Raw genomic sequence first — 23309 nt, 5'->3', positions numbered from 1 at the left:
TTATGTTTTATTTATTAATAAGATAATTATCAAAACAAACAACAAATCACCATATTTCAATTTTAATTTTTATTTCATATTTCATCAATAGAATTCAAATTTTGATTTTTAAAGATCCACGTAACCTTCATATTTCAACGGTATACACATGTGTACTTGGATATACATAGAACAGTACACATGTGTACTCAGCATCGTACATATGTGTAATTAGCTACATAATACATAATACATACATAGAAACAATACCTGTAAAACTATTTTATATTTAACAAATCACAAATTCCATAATGTTTTCCAAACCAAACAAAAAAAACATATAATTACAAGTTCCAGTTTCATAGAAACAATAAACCCAACATAATTGAAAAAACAAAAAAAAACATAATCTTTTACAACTATTCGCCATGTTGTATGTTGAATCATCCTTATTGACCAAGCAAACTAACATATGTGAATCATCCTTATCGACCTCATACGTGAATCACCCTTATCGAACTTCCATCACCACTTTTCTCGTTAACGACATCTCCTATAATAGCACAAAAAACTCAGTAACTAATACTTTGTATAATTCACAAGTGTACATCAACAATCTTACACATTCAATACACACAAAATTCTGAGATATCACAAAAACAGACGCTATACACATGTGTACATTGCGTTAAAATCAGAATACACATATGTACATCGCATTAAAAACAGAGCAAAATCAGAATACACATGTGTACATCGCGTTAAAACCATAGCAAAATCAGAATACACATGTGTACATCGCATTAAAAACAGAGCAAAATCAAAATACACATGTGTACAAGCCTCTATGCGTACGAATCACTCAAATAATTCAAAATTTTCATCTCTACGACTCAAATAATTCAAAATATTATTATAAAGTGAACCTCTATGGTGCCAATCACTCGAATCAAGCCATCGATTTGCCCGTTCCATATCATCAACTTAGAAATTACCAGGATTCATCATCAAACAAATTCAACTTCCTAATTTAGCATTCATACCATCATGACATATTTACATAAAAACCCTAAGTCAAATAAGTCAATCAAACTAGTGTGCAGGTCTAAACAAACAGTTTGTCACCAAGCATTTATACACACACTTTTATCTCACAAAATCAATTATTACAAGGAATGCAAGATAAACACTAAAACAAATCTCAGATTATATGTATAACAGACCTTATTTATCCTTTCTATGGTATAATAACAAGATTTTTAATCATTAATTCATAACCAAATTTTCTTAACACCCAACTCAGTTAACAACTAGACACTAGACCAATAATCACCAGGATGAACATCACCATTATAACTCAACCCTTAATCAGTTTATAGGAGTTTTAAAATATATAATCATCATGAGTATGAGTAAAAAAAACATCAACAAACATATGTTGAATGTGTAGGTATACCTCCACTTCATACATATTCCTATCATCAGATTCATAAAATTTAAACATATGTCATACATGTACAGTTACCACATTCACAAAACACATTCCTACAATTATCATATACACCAAACCATTTACAACTACCTGAGTCAATCCAATGTATTCTAAGGACAAACAGCAACTATCAGACTAAATACAAGACAACCAAAATGAAAGCATAGGACTAGATAATAGAATCCGCACCGTGTACAAAACAACTAGCCAAAAATTACAAGATTGCAAGACAAATCGATGGACATATACTAACCGGGGACTCATGAGGTGAATGGGTGTAGGTGGCCTCCGAAAATCACGCCGGACCCGAATCACACCCGAACTAAATCTGAGATGACGGGGGTTGCCCGAATCGAACCAAAACAGAATATGCATACGAACCGACCAAACATAACCACTTCCACTTTCGCACTTGCCGTCGCCTGCCGTTCGCCGTCGAGACCGCCGCCGCTGCCGACATCGCTACTCCTTCTCCGTTTTCTTCCCTCTCACTCTCCGATTCTCTCTCCACGGATTCTTCCTCTCTCTCTCTCTGTTTGTTCGATTCGGATCTGAGAAACGATCCAGCGAACTTCACCTGTTGATCAGAAAAACTAGGAGACGAGGAACAAATTTTTCCGGTGATAAAACGATCCGGCGAACAATTTTTTCTTCGATTCTAGTGAAGGTGAGAGAGAAAATTGGATCTTGAAGAAAGTTTGAATATTGATTTGTGAGAGAGAACGAGAATTATGCTATCAATTTAAAATGCAAATTACAAATATACCCTTTTTCATTTAATTAAATGAAAAAAATTAACCACATATTTACTATCATGCCACTCTCTTTGATCTCAAGATCATAAAAATCAACGGCCCAAATCAGTTCACGCAGTTCACTCTTGAGATTTTGTTCACGTTTGAACCTACCCAAAACCATAATACTCGTAATAAAAAAAACACAAACTTTCATTAAAATGTAATCCTTACTTGTTCATAATCAATTCCGTTAGAAAAAACATAAAGTTCTGTAAAATTTACGAAGTACAAATACGATAACCAAAATTCAAAATCAATCACTCAACTTTGACTAATTACTTTCACGTTTTTTTTTGTACTCTTTCCTCGTCCCTTTTTACTTGTTAAGGCCTAATCATGCTATAATCATTATGCGGAACTGGTATGGAATCCACCATCGACATGTTATAATACACATCCATAATTTAAAAGACAACACACAGTAGGTGATACTCTGAAGTTTGGGCCATTCAATAACAAAACACATACAAATGTGTGCTGCTCCAATACATATACCCAATGATAAGATATTAAATCATAATTTAATATACACTTTTGCTGTACGATTGTTCCAATATATTTCTTGATTATGAATACTAAATAAATATAAGTTATGAACTTTTGTTGTAAGCTTGCTTTTAATAATTAGAGTTATTATTCAAGTAGACATAATCTAATATGCAATATTTGATTTCCGATGGTCTGCAGTTTGGATATAGACATAGTTTGGGACTTTAGTCAATTGAATGTATTGATGCACATAAAACTTGATTGAATATGTACTGATTAACATAAAACTCGATTGAATATGTACAATAAAACTCGATTGATATACATATCTGGAACAAATTGATGAAACGAACCGATGAAACGAACGCCGGATTTGGCTGCGTCGTCAGTACGGAACGCAAAAGATACGATGAAACGAACGCCGGATTTGGCTGCGTCGTCAGTACCGAAGGCAGAGGATACGATGAAACGAACGCCGGATTTGGCTGCAGAAGGTCGATGGTCTGGTGTAGGGTTTAGTTGTATGGTACATATACTAGAGGAAGATGAAACCACCTGATGGATAATGGGTTTTCAAAAGGGTAATTGGGTAATTTCCTAAAAAAGGGGAAATATGTAATTGTTTTTTTTTTATTTGGGGAAATACGTAATAAGGTGGCTTAGGAGGGGGAAATATGTAAAAATCCCACTATATAATGAACGTTTCATTGATGTTGAGTTCCTGATTATGTTTGATCATTTTGGATAATGAATCTGTGGTTAGTGGGATGGTAACTATTTCATGATTAATCATTTGTTTGTAAACTTGTTTACACCATGAAACTCGAGAGGGGTATTGGTTTTATCCAAGATATATCTTATTTTGATTGGAATACTTTCTTGCACGTAAGGGTTCTAACGAATTATATGGTGTTGATTACATGTTCTTGCATGCGGTTTATGATCCTTGTGTAGTAGTTTTGGTCTGAAATAGCTGACATGGTAGATTTGTATTCAAGATTTGTAAAGGTGAAATATGTTATTATATGAACTACTTAAATGCTTATCCTCATGGCTGTATTGTGACCCTCGGTATTGCTTTCTTTGATAAGTGAGGTTAGAAAACTCCTAGTGGATGACTAATCTATCTTTAAAGATTCACGTGAATGAATATCTATTGCTCGCTAAAGAATGAGTTTAGGTGGTTAACATGTGTTTATCGTGTTAACTTTCCGAAGAATCATCATGTTAGAAAACTCCTAGCGGATGACTAACTGTCTTGAAATTGGAAAATTGATTAAGTGCTTTTGTGACATATCTGATAGATAACATGTTTAGGTTGTTTGTGAAACAAGATAATAGTATACTTATGTTTTAGTTGTAATTTAGATAACTTAGTTAAACAACCATTCACTTATCCTTTTATCTGGTAATCTAATGACAAAGATTTAGTACATTATAACACCCGTGTTCCATGGATCGATATCTGGCTCTTACTAATACTTTGCTGCATATATGACGGGATACACTTGTCCTTTGTTGTGTGCGTTTTAATGTTAAGGTATAAACCATTTTTATAAATATAAAACACATTTCGTTGCATGTGAAAATACTGTAAATAAATGTATACGAACATGTACGTCAAGTTTTTGGCGCCGTTGCCGGGGAATACAGCGAAATTAATGGAACAATCCGAGTCATTATTCTACCGGTGTACAAACTGTTAATATCTGTTAATACCTGTAAATTTTTGTATTTATTTTTTTTCTTATATTTAACCGTTTGACTAACTTTTCTTTTTCTGTTTTACTAACTAGTGAATACCTAGCCTGGTACGCCCACTAGGACTCACTTTTGACTAACATCCTAACTTCTTATTTTACTATTCGACTAACATTTAATTCATTTCATTTTTCAATTATGTGTTCGGAAACGAACCATTAACTTTCATTTATTCAAATTCAGTATTTTAATTTCAGTAATTTCATTTCTATACTTCATTCATTTATTTATTACAGTTCAGTATTTCTAATTCAGTATTTTATTTATTAACGTTATTTACTTATTTATTTCTATCTGTTTAATTAACTGTTCATTCATTTAATTTTTGTACCCATTTGTTTATTTATTTACTCCACAATAATAAAATATAACTTTCTGATAAAATCATCAGATTTTCTGATGAATTCCAACGCATTTATCTGATTTTCTGATTAATTCTGATAAACCCATTAGATGTTCTAAAAACAACAATTTACATTTCTGATGAATTTACCAGATTTTCTGGTAATTCTGATGGATTTATCAGGAATTCTGATGGAACAAAAATTTCATCAGATTTTATCAGAATTTTATAAGATATATCAGATTTTCTGATATGTAAAAAAAAAAAAACGAAGTTACCTCAAATTCCTGATGATTGTCATAAGAAATTATGGTAAACAAAAAACAAAAAAAAAAAACAGTTCTCGGATGTAAATAAGTAAATAATTCAGTAAATATTTGAATAAATTTGTTTAATAACCCGTATATATGTATATTATGTAATAGTATTAGTATGTACACTTATTTCTTATATTATTATTATGTTCTTTTTCTGTATAATGCCTTCCTTTCTACGTGCAGGCTAATGTCCAACCCCTGCACTCGCCAACGCTGAGCTAGCCAACGAATCAGAAAATAACTTAAGAAGAAGTAGGCGGCTTCGCGAAAGATCACTTGTTGTTGCACAAAGGATTGCGGCCGCAATCGACGAACCGGTGATTCTTTCTGACAGCGAGAGTTTAGAGGACGACTCAGGAAGCATTATGGTAGAAGACGACCAGCCTCTGAACGAGACCGGCCGTCCAGGAGGAGAGGGCTTGCTACCGAGCATTGCCCGACCTACGATAGCAGCACCGAGTTTTGAAATTAAATCTAGTATTATTAACATGTTGCAAAATTCTGTGCAGTTTGATGTGAAGGATCATGAAGATCCAGGTCGGCACATCGCTTCATTTCTCGAGGTGTGCTCGACATTTAAGATTAGAGACGTTTCTTAAGACGCAATTCGTTTGCGACTCTTTCCATTTTCTTTACGAGACAAAGCCCGATCTTGGCTTTTGTCACTTCCAGCAGGGTCCATCACGACTTGGAACGAGATGGCCGTTCTTTTTATGCAACAATATTTTCCTCCGGAAAAGACAGCTAAGCTTAAGGATCGTATCATGACATTCAAACAGGACGAAGGAGAATCTCCACACGCAGATTGGGAGAGGTTCAAAGATCTTTTAATCGATGTTCCACATCATGGGTTGTCCAAAAGACAACTTGTGTTGAACTTCTACCAAGGACTCAACTACGACTCACAAGAACATTTAGATGTATATGCAGGAGGCGATCTTGGAACAAAAACACCCAACGAAGCCTATGCAATCATAGAAAAAGCTAGCTTGAAGTCGAGTTCTCGTCACGGTGGAGTGCGAAATAAAGCATCATCTATTCCTGGAGTTCATCAAGTGGATACATATACGGCTCTTGCAGCACAGATTGGAGCTTTGGCAGCAAGATTTGATCAAGCTCAGAACGTTTCGCAGGTACAATCATCATGTGAGCTGTGTGGAGTGTCACACGAGCCAGGTACATGTGAGCAGGGTGTTATGATAACAGGCCACGAAGAGGTGGACTATTTGGGCAATCAAATTAGGCCCCAGAATAACCCCTATAGCAACACGTACAATCCGTGTTGGAGGAATCACCCAAACTTTGGGTGGAAAGCCAATTCCAGTAACCAAAACCCACTCGGATATGCTCAACGCGCTCCCGCGCCACAACAGCCTCAGGGGCAATCCTTTCAGCCCGATGGACAATCTTTTCAGCCATCAGGGAAAACTTTTCAACCACGTTACAATAATTTAGGTTCAGGAAGCACTTCCCAGCCACAAACCTCTCAAACCAACTCGAAACTAGAGGAGATGATGGTGCAGCGGTTAAAGAATTCCAACAATGCCAATCAAATTTCTGAAAACGATACAAACAGCATGAGGAGCGTTTTATGGCACAAGAAGGGGAAATGCAGAGCTAGAAGGCTTCAATACAAACCATTGAGAATCAAGTAGGCCAATTGGCCAAGATGTTGTCTGAAAGACCACAAGGTAGTCTTCTAGGTAACACAGAACCAAACCCAAGAGGGCACGTTAATGCAGTAATGATGAGGAGTGGTAAAACCACGGGACCTGACAAATCGGACTCACCACCGATCATTGATACGGTCCAAACTGATGCTTCAGACGAGGTGCACGCTAGGCGAGTCCTAGCAAGTACAGCCCAGTTCCAGGAGCCAGTTAAAGATTTCATTCCTCCTGTCCCATATCCGAGCAGGCTGAAGAAACAAAAGAACGATGAACAACATGGTAAGTTTTTAGAGATGTTTAAACAATTACACATAAACATACCATTTGTTGAGGCGTTGGCTCAAATGCCTAAATACGCAAGGTTCTTAAAAGACATCCTCACAAACAAGCAGAAACTCGAAAGTTTGTCTTGTGTGTTGATGAATGAAAACTGTTCAGCCCTTCTCCAAAACCGTCTACCTGAAAAGATGGGAGATCTGGGCAGTTTTACTCTTCCCTGTCTCATTGGCAGCATGTCTGTCAATCACGCATTAGCCGATTTAGGAGCTAGCATAAACCTTATGCCATATAAAGTTTTTGCTAAGTTAGATCTGGGTGAACCTTCACCCACTAGAATGAGCATTCGACTTGCAGATCGTTCGATCAAGTATCCGCGTGGATTCGTTGAAAACATGCTTGTTAAAATTGATAAATTTGTTTTTCCCATGGATTTTGTTATTCTTGACATGGACGAAGACTCAAAAGTGCCATTAATACTGGAATGACCATTCCTCAATACCGCAGAACGATTGTTGATGTGGCAGGTGGCCAAATCACGCTCCGAGTAAATGACGAGCACGTGATGATGCTTGTGAAGTGTTATATATATTAGGTGTATATTTTAAGCCCTTTTTACACTTTTTAGCCAAGTTTTAAATTTATAAACACGATATTCACTAACACTAAACACACATATGGGCAAGTGCACCCATCGTGGATGTAGTATAGTGTTGGTAAGATACCGAGGTCGTCCAAGGACACAAGATACTCAACGTCTAATCAAATCAAAATGTTAGAAAAAGGTTTTTAAACTAGAAAAATAAAACTAACTAAAATGCTGAAAAGTAAAATAAAAGTAAAAACAGATAGACAAGATGAATCACTTGGACCCGACTCGTGTGTAGTGTAACCTTTGATTATTTTCACACTTTTGCACTTGTTTAAGAGATTATCTTAGTTATTATAGTAGGCCCCTCTTTTGAAGGCGACGTTACCCTCAACCCTGTAGTTTGAGTCAGCAAGGATACAATCCTAAAGGGTCGGATTATTGAAAGATAATTAATTAAGTTATTAATGCATAATGTGGTAGGCCCCTCTTTTGAAGGTGACGTTACCCTCGGCTAAGTAGTCTGAGTCAGCAGGGATACAGTCCTAAGTAGCCGGGTTAAAGTTTTAATAGTAGTTTAACTTATGAGGGGGTCAAAGAGTTTGGACCACCGCCATCCAATACCGTTGGGTATTGAAGGAGGTCCTACTAAATTTGACCCAGGTCCTTTGCAGGATCTATACACTGAACAATGGCAAGACTCTTACCAAACCGTTCCCTTAACCCCCGACCAGGTAGCCAACATACCTCCATATAGACCGTGGAGATATGAATGGTGAAAATCTTTTATTTTATATAGACAGTAAAATAATGCCAAGACACCACGGACAAATGATAAGGAAGAATCACCTTCAACATAAGAAAACTAGTAATTAAAGTCATTAATACAAAACCAATTAAAAAGTGCAAAAGATTAGAATTAAAAAGTATTACACTAAACACTTGTCTTCACCAAGTGATGTAAGAGACTTAGGCAAACATGGCCTTTGATTGTCAAGAACTCTTACGATCAATCTTGGATCCCGAGACGACTCACACACTCTATGATGGACAATGGATGATGGTGGTGGATGATGGTGTTGTGATGATGGTGGGTGGTGGGTGAAGTGTGAGAGAGGTGGTGTGCCAAGGGATGAGTTGCAAGAGCTCCAATCACTCCTATTTATAGGCTGAACCGAAGCTCGGGCACGACCCCGTGTCCACTGGGCACGGCCCCGTGTCCATCATCCTCTATTTCTTCATTAAATGCAGTTTGTCTGCATTAGTTGACCACGCCCCCGTGTCCCCTGAGCACGACCCTGTGTGCAGAAGCATATCTGTACTATCAAGATTTGCCTGGATTCCGCAAATCTTATAGTTGACCACGGCCCCGTGTCCGCTGAGCACGGCCCCGTGGTGGGCGATGGAAGCTTCTACAACTTTGTCTTTTCTGCTGACACTTGGGCACGCCCCCGTGCTCACTGAGCACGGGGCGTGTTCAGTCTTCTGTCTTCTTGTTTTGCTTGGGAAGATGCTGTCGGGAGGTCGGGCATGCCACGTTTGTTCCTTTTCTTGTATTTATGTTAGATTTAGCTGCCTTTTTGCTCCTTTTGTCTATTTGAGCTCATTTAATCCTGAAAATACAAAAGGAAGACAAAAGCACACTTTTTCCAACATTAGTACTAAAAAAGGGTTAGTTTTATGCCACAATTGATGTAATTTATATGTTGCATTTTGTGCACATCACGTGACTTTTGATATTAAAAGATCAATGTAACATCCACAAAGTCACGATGACATGCTTTACTATGTCGACATTGTCAATACTTGTGTAAGCTCTCATTTCCAAGGCACTATTGAAGAAATTGATACGGACACACATCTTTTGTGTGAGAACCAAAATGGCATTTCGCAGGAAGGCCACGAAACTGAGCAACCGGTTTTCCAAAACTCAGCTTCCTTTTCCTTTACTTCTTCACTAGACAATTGTTTTCCTTCTTCTTGGTTTGACACAAGAATAGGATTATTTGCTGATGTGAGCAGTGTTTTGAGATTTTCAATCTGTTGTTCAAGCTTTTTGTAGTCAGGCTTCTTTGAAGTGTCTGAGACAGTTATCCTTCTTTTCGAAGATGGTTCTCAAAGTCCAGATCAATTTATGGAGATTGAGCGTGAAGTTGAAAGAAAATCAAAATCTTCGGTTGAAGAACCACCATCATTAGAGTTAAAAGAACTACCACCGCATCTCGAGTATGCATTTCTAGATGAGGAGTGTCGCTTGCCAGTCATCGTTTCAGCATCTTTAGCAAAAGAAGAAAAGAGACAGCTTCTCGAAGTTCTAACGCTCCACAAAAAAGCTATGGCGTGGAAGATTATGGATATCAAAGGCATTAATCCTTCTTTTGTATGCATAAGATTCTCATGGAAGACAATTACAAGCCTAGTGCACAGCATCAAAGGCGATTGAATCCTAACATGCAAGACGTGGTGAAGAAAGAAGTAATTAAGTTATTAGATGCAGGGCTGATTTATCCTATATCTGACTCTGTTTGGGTAAGTCCAGTGCAAGTAGTACCCAAGAAAGGTTGTATTACTGTAGTTCCAAATGATAGGAATGAACTTATTCCTACTCGTACCGTCACCGTATGACGAGTTTGCATCGATTACCACAAACTTAACGATGCCACCCGTAAGGACCACTTCCCGCTTCCATTCATCGACCAGATGTTGGAACGTCTGTCGGGGAACTCATTTTCTGTTTTCTGGATGGATTCTCTGGATACTTTCAAATTCCTATCGCTCCTGAGGACCAGGAAAAGACTACTTTCACATGTCCTTTCGGCACATTCGCCTACCGGCGTATGCCTTTTGGGCTGTGTAATGCACCAGCCACATTTCAGCGCCGCATGGTAGCCATTTTCCATTATATGATTAAAGACTCCATGGAAGTATTCATGGATGGTTTCTCTGTTTTCGGGAGTTCTTTCGATCAATGTATTGGAAATCTGAAAAGAATGTTAATGAGATGTGAGGAAACTAATCTAGTGCTTATCTGGGAGAAATGCCACTTCATGGTGAAAGAAGGGGTAGTTCTTGGCCACAAAATCTCTGAAGCCGGGTTGGAAGTTGATCCAGCGAAAGTTGATATCATTTCTACACTTCCTCCCCCAACCTCGGTCAGAACAATTAGAAGTTTCCTGGGTCATGCAGGGTTCTATAGGCGATTCATAAAAGATTTTTCAAAAATCGCAAGACCTATGGCGCGTTTGTTAGAAAAAGATGCTCCATTTGTGTTTTCAGACGAATGCATGAAAGCATTCAAGCAGCTTAAACAAAGGCTTATTGAAGCCCCTATTTTAATTGCACCTGACTGGGTATTGCCATTTGAGATAATGTGCGACGCCAGTGATTACGCAATAGGAGCAGTCTTAGGACAACGAAGGGAGAAGCATTTTCACCCTATATACTATGCCAGCAAAACTCTACACGATGCTCAGGAAAATTACACGACTACAGAGAAAGAGCTTTTGGCAGTAGTATATGCTTTTGACAAATTCAGGTCATACTTTGTGTTGTCCAAAACAATTGTGTATACGGATCATGCAGCAATCAAATACCTTTTTGGCAAACAGGACGCAAAATCGCGTCTTATCAGATGGATCTTATTGTTACAAGAGTTTGACATTGAGATCCAAGACAAAAAGGGAGCTTTAAATGTTGCAGCCGACCATCTCTCGAGACTTGAGCATGGAAGTTCTGAAAATTCGCTGGAGGAACCAATAAACGACAATTTTCCCCATGAATTTCTTCTAAGTATCGAGATGAATGACGAGTCACCTTGGTTCACCGACTTTGCAAACTACCTCGCATGTTGAATCCTTATCAAAGGATTGTCATATCAGCAAAAGAGGAAGTTCTTTGCAGATTTAAAGTATTACATTTGGGACGAACCATACTTGTTTAGAATCGGAGCTGATCAGGTGATCCGAAGATGTGTATTCGGAGAAGAGGCAGCTAGCATTCTGCGCAACTGTCACGAAGGGCCGACCGGAGGTCATCATAGAGCAAACTACACTGCAAAGAAAGTGTTAGACTCTGGGTTTTACTGGCCCACAATTTGTCGTGATGCGCATGAATGGGTTAGAGCGTGTGATGCTTGCCAGAGGGCAACAAATATCTCCGCACGTAATGAAATGCCTCAACATCCAATGCAAGTCTGTGAAGTCTTTGATATATGGGGTATCGACTTCATGGGACTATTTCCAGCCTCACGAGGTAACAAATACATCGTAGTTGCTGTAGACTATGTCTCAAAATGGGCCGAAGCTCAAGCTTTGCCTACAAACGATGCTAGGGTGGTTGTGAGGTTCTTAAAAAGTTTATTTGCCTGATTTGGTGCTCCAAAAGCACTAATCAGTGACCGTGGACCACATTTTTGTAATGCGCAGCTAGAACGAGCCTTGTCCCGTTATGGTGTTCATCATAGATTAGCTACGCCGTATCATCCTCAAACAAGCAGGCAAGTGGAGGTCACGAATCGGGGTTTGAAAAGAATCCTTGAGCGGTCCATTAATAATAACCGCAAGGATTGGTCAGACAAGCTAGATGACGCTCTATAGGCCTTTAGAACAACATTCAAAACGCCTATCGGGACCACACCCTTTAGGTTGGTTTATGGGAAAGCCTGTCATCTACCTGTCGAGCTAGAACACAGGGCATATTGGGCCTTGAAGACGACAAATATGGATTTAAAAAGTGGAGGTGAAGCCCATTTTCTGCAAATCCACGAGCTCGAGGAACTAAGAAGCCATGCATATGAAAGTTCTAGCAGGTACAAAGAACGAGTCAAGAGGCTTCATGACAAAAGATTGAGAGAACATAAAGATTTCCGCGTTGGGGATCTTGTTTTATTGTACTCCTCGCGACTGCGTTTATTCCCTGGGAAATTAAGATCTCGATGGACGGGTCCTTATACGATCAAAGAAGTATTTCCATACGGAGCCGTCATCATCAAAAATTTAAGTGGGGAAACATTTAAAGTCAACGGTCATCGTTTGAAACGTTACATCAACGGACCGGTTGACCCGGTGGAGGAAATTCTCGAACTCCACGTCCCGTACACTTAAAACAAGTGTGGGGAGAATGAGTCTAGCTATCGACTCACTGATAAATTTAGCGAGCGTGTTTTCACACGCTAAGGGAAATTTTGTACATATTAATTTTGATAGTTATTTCATAGTTTGTTAATTTTTCGGTTTTAAATAGGTCATACACGCATGATACATAATTTTTGGAATTTTGAAGCTAATTTATTGTTAGAATATATGAAATAGTGCAAAAATGGGAAAATAGGGTAAAAATTCAGAGTTATGAGCTTACTGTGGAAAGTTACACAAAAAGGCCCAGGTATTGCACGGTCATGCCAAATCGGCACAGTAGTGCAACCCTTAGTCAAAACAGCTCACTTACTCGTGCATCGGACAATCATCGGATCGCACTACCGTGCGACCGCTGCACTACTATGCTACCCGATAACACAGCCCGAACCAGGACAGTGATCCGGATTGGCACGACCGTGCCAAATCCGCACGACCGTGCGGCTCGAAAACCGAACAGTAAAAATCGAGGTATTTAAACAAATCTGCAGTAAAAACATAACACTTTTACGAAACCCTAGTAGCCGCACGGGAGTTCCAGGTCGCCTCCACCCAAAAATTGTCACACCCTGACTTTTGCGTTAAAGGGAAACAGGGGACATGAACTCACAGAAGTGCGTCTCCTGAATAGAATCGTCAATCCAAACTCGATCTGCTACGCGACGAGCTACACGTACTAATGTCTATTAGACGAACGGGCCATGCCCTGGCTTAAGGTTTAGTGTTCTGAGTCGCGTTACTTTGACATTATTCCAAGTTTGTGACTACTTGTTAAAATAATAATAATTATTTTAACTTAAAGTTTGTTTTTAGGAAAATAGTTAGGCAACTATTTCGTATCCACACTTCTCAAGTATTTTATATGTGTATTTCCTTCCCAAGGATGGGGGTATTGATACATGTACACTTGTAATTCCGAAAAAATATATTTTAAGTCCCACTTAGAAAAATATATTTAAATTACTCGTCTAAAACACCTTAATTCAAAATACATATGTTTTTCCCAAAAATATTATAATTTACTTCACAAATTTTCCAAAGTAATATTTTACCAAAAATGTGCGTGTGAGAGTATTTTCTGAGATATCACATAAGTTACGTTTTAGCATTTCGTATTGCAATAATAATTGCGTAACTTAAATATTTATTTCGTGAGAGTTTTGGTATTATGCATAAGTTGTATTATTTTACCCTAAAAATAATATAACTAGTTCACAAAATAAACAAATAATCACACAAGAGTTTTAGTATGAAATATATATTCTAAATATACATTTATCAAATTTACTTACGAAAATCAACCTCTGGCACTTAGAATTTTTGTAATAAAAATCATGGCGAAGTTTATTTTGAAAACAAGGTTAAAAATATATTCGTAAACACTTGCTAGAAAAATATTTTCTAAGTGTTGGAATTTTAGAAAATTTCGCCAGAGTTTCCCTTAAAAACGGAGGTATCCATGCTATTGAGCATATCATTTTCTTTTCAAAATCAATCAACAACAATCCTTACATTACCAAGAGCAAAAATATATGGGTTTCACACTAATCATGAACTTGATATATTTCGAAAACGCGTAGTAACTTGGTAAAGCTTTTAGTAGACTTAGTTACCTTCCGAAATGTATTTATTTCTTTAAAAATCATTTTCTTGGAAATATTTAGTGTTTACAACTTGTAAATAATTTTTACAAAAATTTAAACTCTTGAACTCTTCTTGTAAATAAAACATTTTCATACTTGTCATATCTCTAAAAATAGTGTAGGTGTTTGTAATCGTCATGGTTTTCCAAAAACCGCTTTTCTAACTTGGTTTCTTACAAAAATCCTTTGTAAACTCTTGGATTTACAAACTCATCAACTTACTAGTTAATTTATATTTTGTGAAAAAAATAATTTTTATCAAGTTCATGTCTAACTAGGAGGTGGTTATTTTTCGTAACACATAACCACTTTCTATTCTTGTTAGATCATACTATTCTTGTTAGATCATACTTCTACATATCATATAACAAGATTCACATGGTGATCAATATCACGAAACCAAAAATCATCATAAAACTAACAACATACTCATGACTACATCAAACTAGTAGCATTTCACTTTCAAGTTAACCTTTTATGTTCAAGCTTCATGTAAAGTTTCATGTTCATCTTCTTAGTGTTCTTGTTCTTGTGATTTAAACATAATCATCATACTACATATTTTAACTAAGAAACAAGATGAAACAAGGTGTAACAAGACATACTACTAGCTTATAGCTAGGGAAGAATCTCTAGCGAAAAGGTGGAGAAGATGATGGTGAAAGGCAAGTGAAAGAAGCTCCTTGAAGTTCCACAAGATACAAGCCTCCTTGAATCACCTTCAAGCACTTAGATGGAGCTTAAAAATGGAAGAGATGGTGGTGGAATGGTGGTGATGTTTGCGGTTGTGGGGAGCCGAGAAAGAGGGAGAGAGAGTGAAGATGGAAGTGTGAAATGAGGAGTGATGGTTGTGATCTTGGGGCCATGCGCTTATAGGATTACTTCAGATATTTTGGTTACCAAAGCAAGTAACCAATCCATTAAACAATTTAGATTAAATCTACACAAGATATATGAGGCATGGTGGATGGTTGTGTGGGTCCACTTGGGACCGATTTCGGCTAGGGGGGGTTGGTTGTAACATTTTGTAACTAATAGGTAATGGATAGTTAGATTTCAAGTATTATGTTTATATATGTTAGCTATTTGGTTTCTAGTGGGTGTTGGGTGTTCGGGGATTATGACAAGTCAAGAAATTGTGAAACAATGTATTTGGCAAAAATTTAGTGTTCCGGGTAATGTCCGGTTATCCGGTTGGGTACCGTTCCGTTAAAGTGTTTAATTATTCCTTAAAGTGTCTTTTATATATATTTTTGCAACACTTTTAATCCCCGATACCTAGGAAAGTATACAGGACCATTCTGCCATATTTTTGCACTCTACTAGTATTTTAAAATGCTGAATTTTATTAATGAGTGCAGAATTCTGCATTTAAAGTGTGTTTTAGGCACTTCCCGGCAGCGTAACTAGCACCTAGTGACGCAGTTTAATGGTCCTCACACCCCTACACTCCATACTAGTGTAGTACCTTATCCCTGGCTCATACTGGGCCTTAAAAGCTTTGTCTGTCTATTGCTGGCATTGTCAGCATATTTCTGAATTATCCGTTCAGTGTGCTAACTGTACTTTGTGCATCAAGTATGTCACTAAAGTTTGTGTGTAATATACGGAGTGACAGTATGTTATATAATGCATATGTATGTATGATGCAGAAATCATAAAGCAGTTTAAGTTGTCAGTTGTAATCAAGCACAGTCATTAAGCACATAATTAAAATTAATTAATTGTACAGTACCTGTAATTGTGATGGTTGTCACATTCTCCCCCTGTTAAGAAAATTTCATCCCGAAATTTTAGGTTCTGCTTCTAGTTGCAGGGTTCTTGGGGAACAAATGTGGGTATTTCTCTTTCATACGATCCTCACGTTCCCACGTGAATTCTGGGCCATGTCTTGCATTCCATCGAACGTTGACGAGCTTGACACTACTCCTGCGTGTTTTGTTAACTTTCCAATCAGTGACCTCAACTGGGTCTTCAATGAAGTGGAGTGTGTCGTCAATATGAACTTCGTCGGCAGGAATGACAACTGTCTCTTGAGTTGGACTCTTTTTCAAATTTGATACATGGAATGTATCATGAACGCCATTAAGTTCAGCAGGTAGTTCCAACTTGTATGCCACAAGCCCAATCCTTTGCAGGATTCTGAATGGGCCAATGTAATGTGGATTCAACTTCCCATTCTTTACAAAGCGTGCCACACCCTTCCAGGGTGAAACCTTCAATAAAACCATATCTCCCACCTCAAATTCCAAAGGTTTCCTTCTTCGGTCCGCATAACACTTTTGTCGATCGCGAGCTACTTTGATGCGCTCTCGGATCTGTGCAATCTTGTCTGTCGTTTCTTGAACTAACTCTGGACCAACTAGTTGTTTATCACCCGCGTCAGCCCAACAAATCGGTGATCGACATTTGCGTCCATAAAGAGCTTCGAATGGTGCGGCTTGAATACTTGCATGATAACTGTTATTGTATGAAAATTCGACCAATGGTAGGTGAGTGTCCCAACTTCCACCTAAATCCATTACGCAAGCTCGCAGCATGTCTTCTAATGTCTGAATTGTTCGTTCGCTCTGTCCATCAGTCTGCGGGTGAAATGCTGTACTTAGATTCAACTGAGAACCAAATGCTTCTTGGAAGGATTGCTAAATCCTTGACACGAATCTCCCATCTCTATCAGAGATGATTGAGAGAGGCACTCCATGTCGTGCAACGATCTCTCTCATGTATATCTCAGCTAGTTTACTCGTGTTGTCTCTTTCCCTGATTGGCAAGAAGTGCGTAAATTTCATTAAACGGTCTACTATTACCTAAAGCGTATCGTGACCTTTGGGCGTCCTTGGCAATTTCGTTATGAAATCCATTGAAATCTGTTCCCATTTCCATTTGGGTATTTCTGGTTGTTGTAGAAGACCTGAAGGCTTTCGGTATTCGACCTTTACCTTGGCGCAAGTTAAACATTTGCTGACATATATTGCAACATCGCCTTTCATCCTTGGCCACCAATAGAAATCCTTAAGGTCTTGGTACATTTTATCCACTCCTGGATGAATCGAGTATCGTGACTTGTGAGCCTCATTGAAAATAACCTTTCTCAATCCATCAATCAGAGGAACCCAAATTCGTTTCATGAAGCATAAAGTTCCTTCCTCGTTTGGAACCAACTACTTCTCCATCCCACGGAGATACTCGTCCTCAACATTCCTTTCTTTAAGAGCTTCTCTCTGCGCGGCGCTAATGCGCAATGAGAGGTCTGTCTGGACAATCATTTCCAAAGCCCTAACCCTTATGGGCTTGATCCTTTCCTTTCGACTTAGGGCATCGGCGACCACATTCGCCTTCCCTGGATGATACTTGATCTCACAATCGTAGTCGTTCAACAGTTCTACCCAGCGTCTTTGCCTCATGTTAAGCTCCTTTTGGTCAAATATGTGCTGCAGGCTCTTATGATCAGTGAAGATTGTACATCGCGTGCCATATAAGTAATGTCGCCAGATCTTCAAAGCAAATACCACCGCGCCTAATTCCAAGTCGTGCGTGGTATAATTTTTCTCATGGACCTTCAACTGGCGAGAAGCATATGCTATAACTTTCTATCGCTGCATCAACACGCAACCCAAACCTTGACGCGAGGCGTCACAATATACCACGAAGTCGTTCGTTCCTTCGGGTAGTGATAAGATCGGTGCATTACAAAGTTTGTTTTTCAACAACTGAAACGCTTCTTCCTGTTTGTCTCCCCAATCAAACTTCTTGTCTTTCTGCGTAAGGGCAGTCAAAGGTTGAGCGATTTTTGAGAAATCCTCAATGAACCTTTGATAATAACCAGCCAAACCTAAGAACTATCGAATCTCGGTTGGCGACTTTGGAGTCTCCCAGTTCTTTATCGCTTCGATATTTGTGGGATCCACATGGATTCCATTTCCATTAACTACATGTCCAAGAAATTGGACTTCGCGTAACCAGAACTCGCACTTTGAGAACTTGGCATTCAATTTCTCCTTTTTAAGTAGCTTCAAAATAGCTCTTAAATGCTGTTCGTGCTCATCCTTCGTCTTCGAGTAGAACAAAATGTCATTGATGAACAAAATCACGAACTTGTCGAGGTACGGCTTTTGGTTTTTCATGTTGTCAAAGAGTTGAACAATGGTTTCTTACAAACTCTGTTCATTAAATCCATAAAAATGGCTGGCGCGTTTGTCAACTCAAACGACATCACCAGAAACTCGTAATGTCCATATCGAGTTCTAAAAGCAGTCTTGGGAATACTTTCCTCTTGAATTCTCAACTGATGATATCCTAATCGCAAATCGATCTTTGAGTAGAAACTTGAACCTTGCAACTGATCTAATAGGTCATCAATTCTCGGCAGAGGATATCTATTCTTGATTGTCAACTTGTTCAATTCCCGGTAGTCGATACACATGCGAAAACTACCGTCTTTCTTCTTAACAAACAAAACTGGAGCTCCCCAAGGCGAGAAGCTTGGTCTGATAAATCCTTTGTCTAACAGCTCCTGGAGTTGCATTGACAACTCCTGCATCTCCGAAGGCGCAAGTCGGTACGGTGCCTTAGCCATAGGCACGGCGCCTGGGACTAAGTCAATGGGGAACTCGACTTATCTTTGCGGCGGTAATCCTGGCAAGTCTTCTGGAAAGACTTCAGGATATTCTTTTACAACTAGAATGTCTTCGATCTTTGGCTCAACAGCTTCTTTATCCACGATGTGTGCCAAGAAGGCAACACATCCCTTCTGTAAACACTTTCTAGTTTCAGACAGCTAATGATTCTCAGAGGCGTATCACACTTTTCTCCATGGACTACGATCGTCTCTCCATCTGCCATTGGGATGCGAATGGTCTTTTCGTGGCAAACAATCTCGGCTTTGTTGCTCGATAACCAATCCATCCCTACCACTACGTCGAAGCTTCCCAACTTGACTGGCAGTAGATCTAGTGTAAACTTGTTTTCTCCCAGCTCAATTGCGCATCCTCTGATAACTTCATTGGTTTCAACTAGCTTTCCATTAGCCAGTTCAATCGAGTACGAAACGTCTAACTTACTAGCAGTTAACCCAAGCATATTCTTAAATTCTAACGATACAAAGCTATAATCGGCACCAGTATCAAACAAAACAGATGCAAAGCGTTGGTTTACAGGGAATGTACCAGTGACAACGTTTGGATCCTGGCGCGCTTCCCTTGCTCCAATGTTGAATACCCTCCCACGAGCTTGATTCAGTTTTGGGCATTCCCTCTTAAAGTGTCCAACGTCTCCACAATTGAAACATCCCGGTCCCCTACCATTACCATTTCCATTACCACCTTGAGTGTTGTTTTGGTTGTGATTTCCACTCCCAGCTTAGTTCGCAAAATTTCCACGGTTTCTATTTCCTCCCTGTTGGCGGTTTCCATTACCATTCCCATAGCCTCGATTACCACCATGCCCAGCACCCGTTCCGGCCCAACATGTATCCTTCGAGTGTCCGTTCTTCCCACATGACTCGCATTTCCTCAATCGGCACGTATCACACTTGGGCAGAGTGCCCATGTAACCTTTCCCCTTGTTTTCACTGCCAGTCTTTACTTCAGCTGGCGGATTTGTATCTCTTTTCTTGCTGGCACTGCCGGTACCTTGCTTGAAGTTGGAAAATTTCCGTTTGTTTTCACCAGACGACTCCACGTGAGTCTCCTTCTTTTTGGCTCAGAAATTGAAAACTTGTTCAATCTAATGGCTTCCTCAGTAAGTGCCACGCTGAGATCAATGGCTTCAGTGATCATTGCAGGCTTGGACGTGGTTACCATGCTCATGATATGGGGTGCCAATCCCCAGATGAAGCGCTCAACGCGTTTAAATTCGGGTGTGACCATGTACGGCACCACATGGGACAAATCATGAAACCTTTGAACATATTCTGCAATCTTAGGACCTTCCATTTTTAGGTGCCAGAACTCAGTCTCTAGCTTCTGTATTTCATCTCGCGAACAATATTTCTTCCTCATGAGCTCTTTCAGCTCAGCCCAGGTTAGTGCATATGCCGCCGTTTCTCCCACAGTTTGCACTTGTAGATTCCACCACAATAGGGCACCATCAAGAAACAGCCCTGAGATGTAGGTAACTTGTTGCTCAGGAGTACACTTGCTCATCCTTAGGACAGAATCTGTCTTTTCAGCCCACCTGACAAACGCAACAGCACCTCCAGTGCCGTCGAAATTTATGGGCTTACAGTTAAGGAATTGCTTGTAGGTGCACCCTGCACATACGTTAGAATTTACAGATGGTATTAGCGGACGTGCTAGAAATATCCAAATGTATCGTAATATATCTCAAGCGACTTAACATTACCATTGGGTGGATTGTTATTGCCGTTGTTGTTAGAGATATTTCCGCTTGTCTCTGCTTGGGAGGCCGAATACTGAGCTATAGCCGCGGCAATTATCCCCTGGAGTTCCGCTTCAGTAGTAGGCATGCGTGCGTCGCGTCGTGGAGGCATCTTCTAAATGATGATCATGTAGGTCAGGTCATAGTAGGTATAATAAATATGCATATATAGCAACATCCATCAATCACATAACATCCCATGTTAATATATAAAACAAATAATTCAACAAAGCATGTAGTGAGAACGTTGCCATTGGGCTTTCATTAATCATGACCACCATATTGTTTTTACACGTTTTACAGTACATCACATGTCAAAATAAGATCATGGGGTTACATCACCCCCCAAAATACAAATCTGTCTACACAAATCATGTACAAAAGCAGGGTCTTCCAAAAAGTCTTCGCAAGCTGGCCCGATCGCGACTTTCTCACCAAAATGATCTACCTGCATCAAACCAAAAATATCTATGCTGATGGCGGAGGAGGAGGAAAATGAGAGAAAAGCAACCGGCGCATATGCACCCAATCCTCCTCTAAGGCATGAATGACGCACAGCAAATAGGCAATCTGCTGCTCAGATGTAAGGAAACGAACATTCGAATCGGGGGGAATCGGAAGGGGAGTGTGTGGTGCGGCGAAAGGAGTCTGACAGTGGCACGGAGGACATGGAGCTCTCTTTAACTCCTGAATGCGACGACTCAGTTCGTCCTGCTGTAGCTGTAGAGAGATGAGTATGTCCTCTATCGTGTACCCCACATGATAAGGGTGGTACGGATCTGATAATGGCATAACATTGGGCAAAGCCCACAGAAACGGCTCGCCCGACGGTACAAAAGATGGTGCAGTATGAGGGAACTGGGACATGAACGGAACTGACGACGGAACAGGTGGAACAAAAACAGGCGGCTGCCTCGATGAACCCTCCCCAGGACGAGGTGGCGGAATGTCCAGGAGGAATGTGATGGGAAGATCAGTGCGATGGACGTCAGAGGTGTGTGGGTGGAACAATGGAATCTCAGTAGGTGCGGAAACAGGTGCTACAGGAGGAGTGACGGGTAGCACAAACGGTGGGTAGTCATCATCCTCGATCCACCCGTTACGGGTGTCAGCATAACGAGGATCAATGTGAGAAGCAAACGGTGCATGGTCCGCATGCACAAGGGCTGAAACAGGTACTACCGGTGCAATAATGGGTGCATCAATAACAGGAGCATTAGGAATCGGTGGTAACTCGACGGGCGCAACAATGACAGGTGGTGCTATGTCTGGTATATCGACATGACCTGCTCAGGTAAAGGGTCTGGCAAATGTGCAACAGCTAGGGCCTCAATGGGGTCATAAGCAACGACCGGCTCCGGACCAACAGGAGTAGGCTCATCAGGCAAAAACTCGACCTCTGGCTCTGGGTCAACGTCGAGGAAAACGAGAGGCGCAACAGACATCGCCATGTCTGAGTCGGAATCAGAGGAATAGAGCTGTACGCCCTGGGCGTGCGGTGAGGCGGACGCTACAGACTCAAATGAGTAAGCATCAAACAGATCAAAAGGAGCCTCCTGAATGGGAGCCTCGACTGGAACGACAGGATCAGCAATGGGCATATTAACAGGAATCTCAGCCAAGGGAACAACAGGGTTGACAACAGGGTCATCAGCAACAGGGACATCGGCATCCATGAGGGCCACACCATCCTTGTCACCCTCCGGGGGACTCTCTAGGAATAAGTCGATGTCATCATCGGCGAACTCATCATGAGGCAGATCCTCGAGAGGAACTGCGGCGATCGGTAGAGGAGCAGGGACCTGAAGAAGAGGTAGGTCCCCTCCGAAAGGGCCATCAGCAATAGGAATATCATCTCCAAAATCAGGAAGAGCAAACTGCTGGAAGTCATCCTCATCCGTGCTAGTAGTGTCTGACGTGTAGACCTCACTCTCTGACAGAATCTCATCGTCCGACACGATCGCTATAGGATCCAAGGTGTCCGATACTCCAGTATCTGAAGATGATGGCATGGTGTTTGTAACACAACCACACATATGCACATACATCAACATGAAATCAAATAAACATGTAAGTCACAACAATGCAAGAAAGTAATCCTCCTAGTCTTCCTAGACTACCCCTCCCAGCCTCTCAGACTGAACTCCCTAGCCTCTCAGACTAATCTCCTGGTCTCTAAGACCAACCTCCCAGTCTGTAAGACTAAACCTCCCCAATCTCCAAGATTGAACCCCTCAGTCTCTACTGAACCTCCCTCAGTCTCTAAGACTGAACCTTCCCAGCCTATAAGGCTGAACTCCCTCAGTCTCTAAGACTGAAATATAATTTTTTTTTTGAAAAGTGTATTTGTGCCTTTTTGTTTGTAAAAATGTTTTGTACCCTGGATCTGGACGTTTAGTGTATGCAATGTAAAAATGTTTTCGTGAGAGCCCTAGTGATCATA

General features: G+C 40.0%; 3 protein-coding genes across 3 annotated transcripts; 2 read left to right on the top strand and 1 right to left on the bottom strand.

The window, feature by feature from the left end:
• Window positions 1–5876: 5876 nt before the first annotated feature.
• Window positions 5877–6833, top strand: LOC110882274. The gene has a single exon (XM_022130360.1). The coding sequence runs from the start codon at window positions 5877–5879 to the stop codon at window positions 6831–6833; it is 957 nt and encodes a 318-aa protein (XP_021986052.1).
• A 5598-nt stretch (window positions 6834–12431) lies between these two features.
• On the top strand, window positions 12432–12815 carry LOC110882111. The gene has a single exon (XM_022130221.1). It carries the CDS (start codon window positions 12432–12434, stop codon window positions 12813–12815), a length of 384 nt encoding a protein of 127 aa, XP_021985913.1.
• An 8519-nt stretch (window positions 12816–21334) lies between these two features.
• On the bottom strand, window positions 21335–22878 carry LOC118490106 (calphotin-like). The gene is made up of 2 exons (XM_035987323.1): window positions 22230–22878; window positions 21335–22152 (listed from the first exon to the last, which is right to left on the bottom strand). Exons 1-2 carry the CDS (start codon window positions 22876–22878, stop codon window positions 21335–21337), a joined length of 1467 nt encoding a protein of 488 aa, XP_035843216.1.
• Window positions 22879–23309: the final 431 nt, after the last annotated feature.

This window comes from Helianthus annuus, chromosome 1 (assembly GCF_002127325.2).
Source record: "Helianthus annuus cultivar XRQ/B chromosome 1, HanXRQr2.0-SUNRISE, whole genome shotgun sequence".
NCBI lineage: Eukaryota > Viridiplantae > Streptophyta > Magnoliopsida > Asterales > Asteraceae > Helianthus > Helianthus annuus.
This window is presented reverse-complemented; position numbering and strand designations above follow the sequence as displayed.

Coding starts and splice junctions, on each gene's coding strand:
- LOC118490106 (XM_035987323.1), bottom strand. CDS start 22,878: ATGCCATCATCTTCAGATACTGGAGTATCGGACACCTTGGATCCTATA. Junction 22,153..22,229: donor TGATGAGCCTACTCCTGTTG/GTCCGGAGCCGG, acceptor TTACCTGAGCAG/GTCATGTCGATATACCAGAC.
- LOC110882111 (XM_022130221.1), top strand. CDS start 12,432: ATGGATTTAAAAAGTGGAGGTGAAGCCCATTTTCTGCAAATCCACGAG.
- LOC110882274 (XM_022130360.1), top strand. CDS start 5,877: ATGGCCGTTCTTTTTATGCAACAATATTTTCCTCCGGAAAAGACAGCT.